The 12,001-nt window shown below is 44.2% G+C and overlaps 1 protein-coding gene across 1 annotated transcript; it reads right to left on the bottom strand.

The window, feature by feature from the left end:
- Nucleotides 1–1,027: 1,027 nt before the first annotated feature.
- On the bottom strand, nt 1,028–11,148 carry NPTX2 (neuronal pentraxin 2). The gene is made up of 5 exons (XM_041401985.1): nt 10,584–11,148; nt 8,982–9,198; nt 5,584–5,828; nt 3,846–4,025; nt 1,028–2,655 (listed from the first exon to the last, which is right to left on the bottom strand). The coding sequence occupies exons 1-5, from the start codon at nt 11,034–11,036 to the stop codon at nt 2,428–2,430; spliced, it is 1,323 nt and encodes a 440-aa protein (XP_041257919.1). The 5' UTR covers nt 11,037–11,148; the 3' UTR covers nt 1,028–2,427.
- Nucleotides 11,149–12,001: the final 853 nt, after the last annotated feature.

The raw sequence follows: 12,001 nt of genomic DNA, 5'->3' as shown, positions 1-12,001 counted from the left end.
GAGTGTGGTAATATTTACTCTTGTTTTGCCATCTGCTTATATATTCATATAAAACATGTGACTGCCAGGATGTGAAGCAGCAGAATAACAGATAAAGGTACAAAAATCAGCACATCTTTTCTTCTTAATGAAAAGGTACTATTGCACAAAAGAATAATATGCATATGTGAATATACTTGTATGGGTATTAAAAAATAATGAAAGAGACCTTTTTCAACGAAATATGTACCTTAGGCTTTTCCTGAAGAGTCAGTGTCTTAAAAAACCTGAACAAAGCAAAACCTTCCTCCAAACCCCCTGCCATCTGAACTATTTAATGAGTAAAAACCAAACCAACCCAACAAACTCCAGCCCCCACCATTAACACCTTCCCACAGAGGTGGGGCTTCTTACTCAGGTGCATATGGCCAAAGGCTGTTTAAATAACCCTGAATAAAGAGGAACATGGCCAAGAGATGTGTAAAGATCTCCCTCAACCAAGCCCTGAACTCAAACACTGGTGCTGGTGTTCAAAGCAGCAGCCTCACCACCCACATGGGCTCCAGGACATTCAGCAGTGCCCAAGACAGTTTCACTGCTGCACCTTTGAGAACAGAGTGAAATATGTGTAAATCCAGAGCTCAGCTCCTCCAGCCTCTTCTGAAAAAAGCTGATAAATGGAGGTGGATTGACTGGAGGGCTGATGCCTCTTCTGGGCACCAGCCCATGGGAGATGAGAACTTTGCACCTCACCTCACCACACAGATTCTTTTGACTTGAAGTGAGTTTTGTTTGCTTTTTCCTTGGGGCAGGGAAAGCACTGTTGTGGGCTGAGGGTGCAGTGTGTGTGTAGTTGAAAGCCAATCACAATGAGAACACTTGAGGCATTTAGGGAATACAGAAAACTTCTTACAAGTCTGTACTTCTACCAGTCTAGAGAGACAGCAGGTGAACTCAGAAGCTATGAAAGAGAATATTCAGTGTCTTGTGTGACTATGAAAGAGAATATTCAGTGTCTTGTGTGACTATAAAAGAATTAAGAGACTCATTTTACAGTGCATTTTAATTAAAAGTTCATTATAAGAATTTTCTTTTAAGAACAGCATACTACATATTCATGGAAATATGTAACTTTACCCTACAAATGGGACTGTCACCATATTATTCTTACAATTCAAACATATGAAAAATAAAATATGATATTTAGCTTTATAAATTCTCCCTCCCCCCCTTTAAATCCTTTTTCTTTTAAATAACAAAAGTATTAACTCTTTCCCAGTACAGTGCATTTGCTATCTGCGAGCCACAAACCAAGAAGTCACATCAACGCCAAGGAAACAGCAACATTGTTTGCAAAATATTGAGAGAAAATGATAAAAAAATATAGTAGTCAGCCCAGTGCTTACAGAAGAGACAGTCAACAAGAATTGAAAAAGCAGCACATTTTCATATTACATAGGACCATTATAATAACATATAAACCAGTGCAGAAGACTTTTATGCTGGAAAAATATATACCAATTCTCAGCCAGCAGAAACTGAACTTTGGCACTTGCTCATAAAAAGGCCTTTCAAAGCAAAACAAAATGCAAATTCACTTAATCACAGCTTGTATATTTAAAAAAATAAAGACATTGACTGAAGCAAGGAAACAATAGAGAAAAGTGTACAAGCCAGGTCACTAGGAATTCAGTACATTCAGCCTACAGAAAATACAAGTACAATCTTTCATCCACCCACCTATGCTGGGACCCTGGCTAGCAAAGGACAGGCTTTGGGACAGAACCTCACCTGAAGCACCTCTGCTTCAATGGAGCTGTGCTGATTAAACAGCCCTTTCTTCAAATTGAACTGGTACAATGTGTCTCCAATACATCACCTCTTTATCATAAAATAAGGATTTCTAATCTGCAAATTAAGAAGCAAAAGCCTTGCACTCAGACAGTGGCTGTTCTGCTCTACCCATAGCTGCACCATAACCACTGCAGTGTAAGGATTAAGTGATGTCTTTTTTAAAAAGGGCTAAAAAAGAATGGCTTCATTTTGAAGAGAAGACAATAGACTGGAAGGAAGGGTTCACATTTAGTCTGTCATTCCTGGTGCTGTCAGCACTGCACATTCTCAGGAACAGGAGAGTGAAGTGCTCTCCCTCCCTGCAGAAGAGCTGATGGTCTAAGGTCAGGCCCAACCAAAAGGGTTCTGCAGGCCAAAGCACATTTTTGGATCAGGCCATAGGAAAGCAAGGGCTGCTCTAGGCTCCTTTCATAGCCAGGCTCAATGCCCCAAACTAGCAGCTATCTTTGCATTGAGGCAGTTTACTCCATTTTTTTTTTTTTTTATTCTTTCAAGGAGTTAAGACTGGGGAAGGGCAAGGAGAAAAATAAGTGCTTCAGATTGCACAGAAGATTGTCCTACTAAAGGGGGCACTTGGATGGGAAGTGATCACAGCTACAAGTCAAGCAGACGCTCCTCACAGGTCTCCACAGGCCATTTAGTAGCACCTCCAAACACATCCACGTTGTTGTCCACCCAGGGGATGATGTTGCCAGGCATGTTGATAGAGCAGTTGGCAATGTTCATGATGTCTTCAGCTCTCAAGACCCTGTCCCATATATTGAACTGGCTCATCTCCCCAACAAAGGCTTGAGTCGCATCAAATCTTCCTCCTACTGTGTCCTTTAGGCACATGGGAGTTAGGATTAGATGAAGAAAACACCAAGATAACCTTCTCAAACTTGAAGTCCCTCCCCACCCAGCCCCACTGCTAGAGAGGGGTGCAGAGTTTGGTCACAGAGGTGAACAAATTCGAGTTTCTACAAGGGCTACATTGAACAAGGCATTCAGTGACAAGCTCCAGCCTGAATTGTGTCAAAGCAGCTGAGGGCAAGCAGTGGTGACTGCAGGACACCACAAAAAGGCTGCACATAACCAACCTTGCCCTCAAGCAGTAGAGCAGGAAGGCAGCTTTAAACTTTGAGGCTCATTTAAGAGCCACTGTGCAAGCTTAGCACAGGACAACTCCAGCAAGAACTGCAGAGATGTGTAAGGTTACCCTGAAAGCTTTATGGCTATGGATTAAACCATAACTGCAGCCCTGGCCCAGCTGTCTGCAGGGACTGTGAGATGTGATCTTTGGATCTAAATAGCCAGGCTTTGTCTGGTTGTAAATGAGTGATTCAAACTGCACTGCATAAGCCTAGAGTGTTTGCTTGCTCCACTCACTACCCAAGGACAGAAATCACTCATTTTTGAATGAATCCAGTCATTCCACTGACTTGGAACTGATAACCCAGCACAGTGCAGGCAGAGATAAAGGAAACCTGCCAGACACTCAGCAGTGAGCTGGAGCATCTGCTCTGCAGAGTCTATTAAGATATTGAACTTGCCATTCTGTCATTTATGTCATGGATAAGTATCTACTAAAATCAATATCAACACCAAACTAATTTTTCTATTGCTCCAACTGTGAACCTGGGAATCCTGAAGAAAGGCTATTTCCTGCTACTTGTTACAATATTTGGTTTTTTTAGTAAATGTGTAATATAAGTAGAGAAATAATGTGAAGCCAGGAGCCACACAATTCAGGACTTATGAGATGTTAACTAGAAAGGCAAGCTTCAAAGTCCTCTGGGGTTTTTTTTTTTAATATTCTAAAATGACCTATTCTTAACCCCTACATGAATATTCTGAATATTTAATAAGTGAAACAAATATACCAATGTGTGATTTCATTATTTGTTGCCCTGTTTCAGTCTGATACTGTGTATACAACAAGAGCAAGTGTTTAACAGAAATTCTCACAGCTCTTGTTTGTTTGGGGAGTTTAGATTTTATGTAAACCCTGGAACACCCTGTCATTCTCTCACCTGTTCCTGACCCAGGATCAAGACACCTCCAGGTTTAATTGGATGCCAAGGAGCAAGATTCTCCCCAGTGCCAAGCTTCTCTCCATCCTGAAAAGCTTCCCACATTCCATCTCTGGTTGTCCATGTTATGCAGATATGATGCCATTTTCCATCACTGATGAAGAGAGGGAGCTGAGCAACCTACAAGAAAACAGAATAATGCATGTGACAACCCAAATCTAGCCATTCAAGCCCAACATGTAAAGAGGAATAGTATTTATTCAGTCCTCAAAAGCAAGAACTTTATAGAGGCAAGAGTTAGTCTACATCCTACTTTGTAGGATTCACAGAAACATAAAATTATTTAGGCTGGAACATCCCTCCAAGATCATCAAGTGCAATCACTAACCCAGCACTGCCAAGGCCACATCTACACCTCTTATAAACACCTGCAGGGATGGTGACTCCACCTCTGCCCTGTGCAGCCTGTTCAGTGCTGTGCAACCCTCTCAGTGAAGAAATTTCTCCTAATATCCAATTAAAACTTCCCTTGGCACAACTTGTGGCCATTTCCTCTTTTTCTGTTGCCTGTTACTTGGGAGAAGAGACCAACCCTCATCCTGCACATTAATCTGTGGCATCTGTTGTTTAAATTTCATTGCTTAGAGATTCCATCCAGTGCTCACATTAAGTTCCTCTTAAAATCTGGGGTTTGCCAGCTCCATTTGCAGTAATAACTGTGACAAATGGATCTGTCTGCTACCAGGAGAACTTGTGGGAACTGTTCCTTACACCTCACAACAAGGAGGAATTTTGCTCCTTTAGGAGTTTGATCTGAAAACCTTCTCAGGTCAACATCAAAACAAAAGTGCACTGGGCTATGGAGCAGCTGTGATGTGGAAGAAATAAAAGCCTCACAGAACATTGATATTACAGACATAATACTGAAGAGAAAAAAAAGCTATTGCTAAAGATAAGCAGACCCAAGTTTGCTTCTCTTCCACAAACCATTAAAAATAATTGGTTATTGATCTGGGAGGATGATAGGACTGTTGAAAGTCCATAATCAGCCACAAGATAAACCACCTGAGTTGTGTAGCAAACACCTGATCCCTCAGAGAGCAGTGAGTTACCAGGAAACCTAACTGAAGGTGGGGAGAAAGGATACTGGTTTAATGACAAGATTCAATGTTTTCTTCAAGCTTGTCAGAAACCATGAATGGTATGAAGTAGCTGTATCTAAAGTCTGAAAATTGTATTTAAACTGATGTTCAGTCACTAAGCATAACAAAACCAGACCAAGAGCCTTTTGCTCTTGTTCTTCTGCAAAATTCATTTAACATCTGTAACTTCCACAATTAGATAGAAATACTAGCTTAGATCTCACAGGTCTTGCAATGCTGTGGCTTCAAATTTTGATTGTGTTTCATTAAAAAAAAAAAAAAAAAAAAAAAAAAAAAAAAAAAAACACAAGAAACCACAAGAAGCCTGTGTACAAGACCTGCTTGTAACTTCAGACAACCTAAGTGTGTGCACATCTAATGTCAAGATGCTTGGTCTCAACACACAAATATCTGGACAATTCCACTTCTGTTTCAAGAGCTTTCATGGACTTGCAATCAGCAAGTGGGCAGCAGAGAAGCAGACAGCACCACCTCCAAGGCTTCTCTCAGAGGGAAGGAAGGAGTCAGTGCAAAGGCACCCAGGGCTCAGGCCCTGTTCTGGTTACATTGACAACAAAGAGCTCATCAAATCTCACCTTATCATTAATTAGCAGCTCAATTGGATTATTCCCCCATTCTATGAGGACAATTTCATTGGCTTGCCCAGGAACAGCATATGAGAACGGAGTGCCAATCCCAGGAGAAGCACTTGACCTCAGCCACAAGCACACAGTGAAAGCATAGAGCTCTGGCAGAGTCTTCTTGATCTTCCCATACAGGTAATTTGTGCGAAGAGGAAGGGAGACTTTGAACTCATCAGGTGACTTAAATGCACTGTTACCTAGAATCACATGGAGCAAAAAAACCCCCTTAACATGGAGCAAAACATGCATTGATAATTCAGGCTAAGACACAATTGATATTGATGATCTTGGGCTTTAATCACTTTAGAGAGGTACAGAAAAAAAGTATATTGAAGTAGTATTTACTGATTGTTGATTTTGCTGCACACAAAAATGCAAATAGATTTTATCCACATTGTGATAGTTATTTTGTTTATTTCTGCTCACTTAGAGCAGAAGAATAGATGGTAGACAATCTCCTTCATTGCCTAGCTCATGGCTGGAAGCCTCCCTATTTCAAACAATTCAAACTGGTTTAAGACATTTACTGTCAGTAAAATGGATTCTCTGCTATGCCCATTATTAAAGCACCACAGTGCTTCACAACCAGGCTTTCTTTCCCTACTCCTGCTACACAAGCAGTATCTCTGTGTTAAGATCTCAGGCTAACACACAGATTAGCACTCACCTTTTGAGCAGCAAATCTGCAATAAGACTACACTGACATAGTCCAGAAAGCAGCTACATTCAGTAGAACTGATTTCTGTCCCATCAACTGAACAGGACAAGATCTGGAAAGTTCAAAGTGAACTGAATTAAAAATGCAATATCAAGCTATGAACTATGGAAAGGTTAGACACTTTATTTAATATAAAAGCAGAAATTATTATTTAGCTTTTTCTAAAAAAGTGGTAAAAAACAGTGAGATATTCTAGACATACTTACAAAATTGAGAACCCTTAAGACCAAAACTTTCTGAAGTTGCAATACTCTGTATCATATAGTTGATTTAGATGCTCATAAGTAAAATTCTAGAGGTATTAAGAAATAAATCCCACACTGTGCCACAAACTGAACCCCACAATTCTGTAGTAATGTCACCCTCAAGTTTTTAGCAGCCTGTTCTTCTGAGTCTCCCTCATTTCCTTTGCTCACATTCCTGAAACAAATTCAATCCCCTTACCAAACTTCACACTCCAGTCCAAATGAAAAGCTGTTCTCACAAAAGATTGTCACAATTCTCATATGTATTTTTTAAATCACTGGCATTCTCTCATTTCCCCTTCTCAGAAGCAACTGAAGTGTTTTGGCTGCATTTTTCACAGAATGAGGGGGTGGGCGAAGAAAAAGCTTCTCTTGGGCTTGAATCTGTCTAGAGGAACCTTAGAGACCTGAAATGTTCTAAATGGTAAGCAAATAAACACCAGGGTCTCAGGGTTAATACTGAACAACCTCCATTAGGCTGCTACAACCAATCTCACACAGAAAAAACAGAAACATACCCCATTAAAAGAGCAATTATTTGTGGGCTAGATGGGCAAGAAATATTGTTAATCCCTTTCAGAGATAGAGAACAGAAGTTTAGATGTAGTAAATCATCTGTTTGTTCCTCCAGCAAAGCTAGGAATCCTACTGAAGTCCAGGCACTACTAACTGCAGGATTATACCTCCTGCTTTTTCTGCTGCATCCTCTTCTGCTGTCAATGGAGACAACCACTGCAGGAATCAACAGAAAACCTTGGGAACCACAACAGGTGCACAAGTTTTAAATTCTTCTGCCCCATTGGTAACTAGAACAACTGTCACAGCTACAGATAAAATCCAAGGCTTACAGTGTCACCTCAAAGTCTTTTTTTCCTCTACTTAGTCTCAGGACAATGAGGAGCTTATGACTCTTTAGTTAGCTGTAGGGAAGAAATGCTAAACAATACTGCACTTTAAATAAAAGCACAACAGAAATACTATTTTCAAATGAGACTAGATCAAATGTTGTCTGTATTTAAAATACCAAAAAAATAAAGTTCTTTCATCATTATTGCCCTCACTTTGATTTGGCAGAGGAACCAGGACAGCTAAGCTGTACAGTAATAGAGAGCAAATTACATGAGTAAAAGAAAGGCTGTATCTTGGTTCCTGTCCCAAATTCTTCACTTCCCCAGAGACTTAAGACAGCCCTCACTCCCCACACAAAAAATAAAGGTGGGAACAGGTTATTTTTAGCCTAACTGAATTACACATTCTTGTTCTCCCACCACTCTCTCCTTCTCATATGAGTCACATCTTTCAGAGACAAGGACTATCTATATTTGACTCACAAGACATTAACAGGCCACTAATTCTCCATAACTTCAGTTGCAGGTTAGGCTTTATCTTGGCTTTCAAGAAATACTAAAAGACAGAGCCAGTAGAAAATTATCTTCCTCCTTCTCTTCTCCCCTCATTCACCCTTTTTAGAACAAAGAATAGATATAGTATTGCACAAAAGTCCATTAGGCTGCATTTCTAAATTCATGAGATATGCATGTTTGCACCATTTGGAAGGCTTGTCCATTAAGCTGCTTTTAAGCATAAAGTTATTCACCTTGGAAAATCACTCAAGGACTGGGCAGTGATATTTACTGCAACTCCAGCCCTAGAGAGTCCACTCTGTACATGTATACAGTCAATACAGAAAGAGTTCTGTGCTCACAGACATTTATAATTCAAATAAAGAGATTCTACTCCAGCAGAGAGATCTCAGTAATAATGAAGCCAAGAATCAGAATGAATGACTAGGATTACAAGAGTATCCCCCAGTGGACCATGTGGAACCTACTGTAGATTCTGAAGGCTGTAAGTTTAGAATACAGCATAATTCAAGTAGCTGCAGTCACCCAAAGTCATAACCAGTAACAAAAGGAAAGGGCACCATCAATACTTCCAAAGCAGCAGGAAACAAAGCTGGTATAAAATGTCATTCATTACATCAAAGGTAGTTGTGCTAATTAAATTTAGCCCATATGACTCTCAGTCCAAATAAAGGCAGCTCTACTCAGATGTATGCTTGACATTATGTAGCTATTTACACCCATGCCATACTTATTCCTATCTCCACTTGCCTCCTTTCCATCCCACAAACACTAAGAGTTTCATCCTAGCCACCCACACATGCCAAATTAAGAGACAGGAAGCCAAAGCCAGGCAACTGCCTGTCAAGCAAGGAGCTTGAGATAAAAGGAAAGGGAGAATCCAAGTATTTGCACTGTCACCTACTATTTAGTCCAGTACCTCAGTGTCATTCCCTCAAGGCCCACGTTTAGTCTAGTGCTGTGGAAGGAAGGAGTAAACAAAATTAACCAGGACAGGGAAGTGTTTAGATTCCGAGCAATTACCTTTCTCTAACTCAGACACTCTTTCTAGCAACGCATTCAAGGCTGTCTCCGTCTTCTGCCGGTGGGCTGAGCTCTCGTTGTGGAGCAGAGATTTCTCATCCTCCAGCTCGGCCACCTTGCTCAGGAGCTGGCGCTCCAGGTCCCCGAGCCGGCGCTGCAGCATCTCCCGCAGCTCACCGGGCAGCGCTGCGTAGGACACGTTGGCTCGGAGCTGGTGCTTCAGGGCAAAACAGGGGAAAAACACTGTCACTCCTGAAACAAACTGGGAAATGAAGGTGTGCTCCCGGCTCAAAGCATGAAAGTAAGGTCATGGAGCTCTCCAGCAAGTATAGAAGAGGTATTGATTTTTGGCATTTGTCATGGTCGGTGCTTTTATCAGCACTGTAGCTAAACAGGTCCTGAAACTAAAGGGCGCTTTTGTTAGAGGCTTCCAGCACTTTATATGAAGGAGTTTTCATACATTTAAGTTAAATAAATTCAATGTAATGAGCAGGTCTGATGTACTTCTATTTGTATGCATACGTGTGGCACATTGGTCAATTTTTGCTTTACTTACTGTTAGTGACATGGCCAATGTAAGTAAACAGAAAAACTATCACTTCGTTTTAGATTAAAAATTAAGCTACTTTGAAAGCAGATTTACCAAAGTAAGGTGCTCTTTAGATCCATCTAAGTACTAACTAGTGAAAGTATTCTTATTGAAACTGAAAAAAGAGGCATCTCACACTCTCAAATAACACTGGTATCTTTAAAGATACTAAAAAACAACATTTCCACCTACCACGTTGCTCTAGAGGAGTTTCTCTTCTACAAGACTAAAAAGAATGCTTCAGGAAGACAGCAATAGTAATAACAGGAGGGAACGAATACTATCAGCTCATTCAAAACTGCACTTGCAAAGCAGCACTCACAGAACAGCCTTTTGGAAGTTCCTCGCCATCCTCACATCAGCACTGACTGGAGGACAGCAGCACACACACGTGAGGCTTTCAGGGTGTGAAAAGCAAAACAACATCAGCACAAATCCTGTGAGAATCCTCTCTATGAAGCACTTGCATGAGCAGCACTCAAACCATGGGCACTGTCCAAAGGCTCATGGAAATCACTTATCGGTGGGCTTGGACCAAATCCCCTTTCTGTTCAGAGGCACACAGAATCGGGTTCTTTTCATTCTGTGTCAGCCCTGAGTGCATCATCTTATCTGCACCATCTGCCCAACACAATCTCCTCATTACCACTGGTCTGTTCAGCACCATATGCCGAGGTCTTACTGCCCAAGACGTCAGCTCTGTACCTCAAAAAACCACACGAAGTCACATCCCCAGAAAGGGAGATTTACACATTATTAATACAGAAACTAAGCTGGTGACAAGCAGGGAAACCATAATCTCCCCCTACGCAGTGGGAGAACACGTTCAAGAGCAGCCCCTTAGGTATTTACCATTAAAGAGAGGGGATAAATAAGCAAGAGACCGCGACACGCCAAACCGAGCCGCTCGCCCGCGGGCTGGCCGGGTTGGCTCCATCTCCACACGGATTTAGGGCACCACCCGCGGCCGGAGTGCCCGCTAGACGTGAAGCGGCTCCGCTGCCCGGCCCTACCTCCAGGCTCTCCAGCCGGTCCTTCAGGGTCTGCATGGTGCGGCTCAGCTGGTCGATGACCTGCGCCGGGTCCCGCGGCAGGTCGCCCATCGTGTCCTTGCCCTTGCCCACCTCGTTCTTCCACGCCCCCGTGGCGGACTTGCCGTCGGCACCCTCGCAGCGGCTCAGCTTCCCGGTGAGCTCCCGGATGGCCTCCCGCTGGCTCCCGATGGTCTCCTTCTGCTGCAGGACGGTCTCCCGCAGCTGCAGCACCGTGGCTTTGAGCTCCTCCTCGGGGGGCAGCGCGCCGCCCTGCATGGGCACGGGGGGCAGCGGGCAGCCCGCGCCGGCGGCGTCCAGCGGCAGCGAGGTGCACACGAAGCGGCTGCCCGGCGGGCTCTCCTGCTCGCCGGCCGGCGACCCCCGCCCGCCCGCAGCTACGGCGAGCAGGAGCCCGGCGGCCACGAGCAGCATCCCGGCTGGCGAGCGGAGCGCCCGCTCGGCGGGGCGGCCGGGGCCGAGCCGCGGTGCCAGGAGCGGGTCCCGCCGCCCCGTCCGCTCCGTCCCGTCCCGCTCCCCTCACGCCACTCTCGCGCCCGCCGCCGGCCGCGGCTTTTATGGGCAGCGAGGGCGCGGGGGGCGGGGCCCGATTCGCGCCGCGCGCGCTGGTTGGCTGCGAGCTGTGCTGACGTCAGCCGGGCCAGGGCCGAGGGGGCGCGGGACCGGGAGCGCTCCCGGACCGGGACCCGCGGCGGGGCCGCTCCTTCTCCCCGTGCCCAGCCTGCCGCTCTCGTGTGTCTGCTGACGCCCCTTGTCCCCTGTCCCCGCAGCACGCCCAGCCGTAAAGAGCCCCCTCCATCCACCTCGGTGGTCTCTGCCGACCCCGCTCCGGCTTGTCAGCGTCTTTCTGCTATGGAGCGGGTCAGAACCGGACCCAGCACCTCGAGGTGACCCGAGCTGTGCGGAGCAGAGGGATTGTCCCTTCCCCTCGACACTGCTGCTAGCGCAGCCTGGGGTACGGCCGGCCCGGAGCGGCTCTCTGAGCTCAAGATAATGCCGTCAGAAAAACGGGAACGGTGCAAGCTAGGCAGCGGGTTCACACTGATTATGGAGGGAAAAAGACTGGGACATCTTACTCATTAGAGTACCGTAATTCTGTCGTTGGACCATAAGCCCATTGCGGTTTCAGCTGTATTGTTTGTGGCATCCAATGTTTTTAATGCTGATTCTCTTATTGAGTTACTTTAAATTTATAATCCGTGAAGGCTTTTATATTTTCCAAGTGACATACAAACACCGAACAGTTCTTACAAACTTCTCGTGGATATGCAATAAAAACTCTTACCTATACTGGAAAAACTTAGAAACAATTTCCATATGCATCAGCAGAGGCTGCTCTTAGGACTCCCAAATCTTTGAGTAGAACTTCAGATTTTTAG

Source organism: Onychostruthus taczanowskii, unplaced genomic scaffold (genome assembly GCF_017590055.1).
Source record: "Onychostruthus taczanowskii isolate IOZ18803 unplaced genomic scaffold, ASM1759005v1 scaffold19, whole genome shotgun sequence".
NCBI classification, from domain to species: Eukaryota; Metazoa; Chordata; class Aves; order Passeriformes; family Passeridae; genus Onychostruthus; species Onychostruthus taczanowskii.
This window is presented reverse-complemented; position numbering and strand designations above follow the sequence as displayed.

Coding starts and splice junctions, on each gene's coding strand:
- NPTX2 (XM_041401985.1), bottom strand. CDS start 11,036: ATGCTGCTCGTGGCCGCCGGGCTCCTGCTCGCCGTAGCTGCGGGCGGG. Junction 4,026..5,583: donor AGCTGCTAATTAATGATAAG/GTGAGATTTGAT, acceptor GTTTTCTTGTAG/GTTGCTCAGCTCCCTCTCTT. Junction 2,656..3,845: donor TGATCCTGGGTCAGGAACAG/GTGAGAGAATGA, acceptor ATGTGCCTAAAG/GACACAGTAGGAGGAAGATT.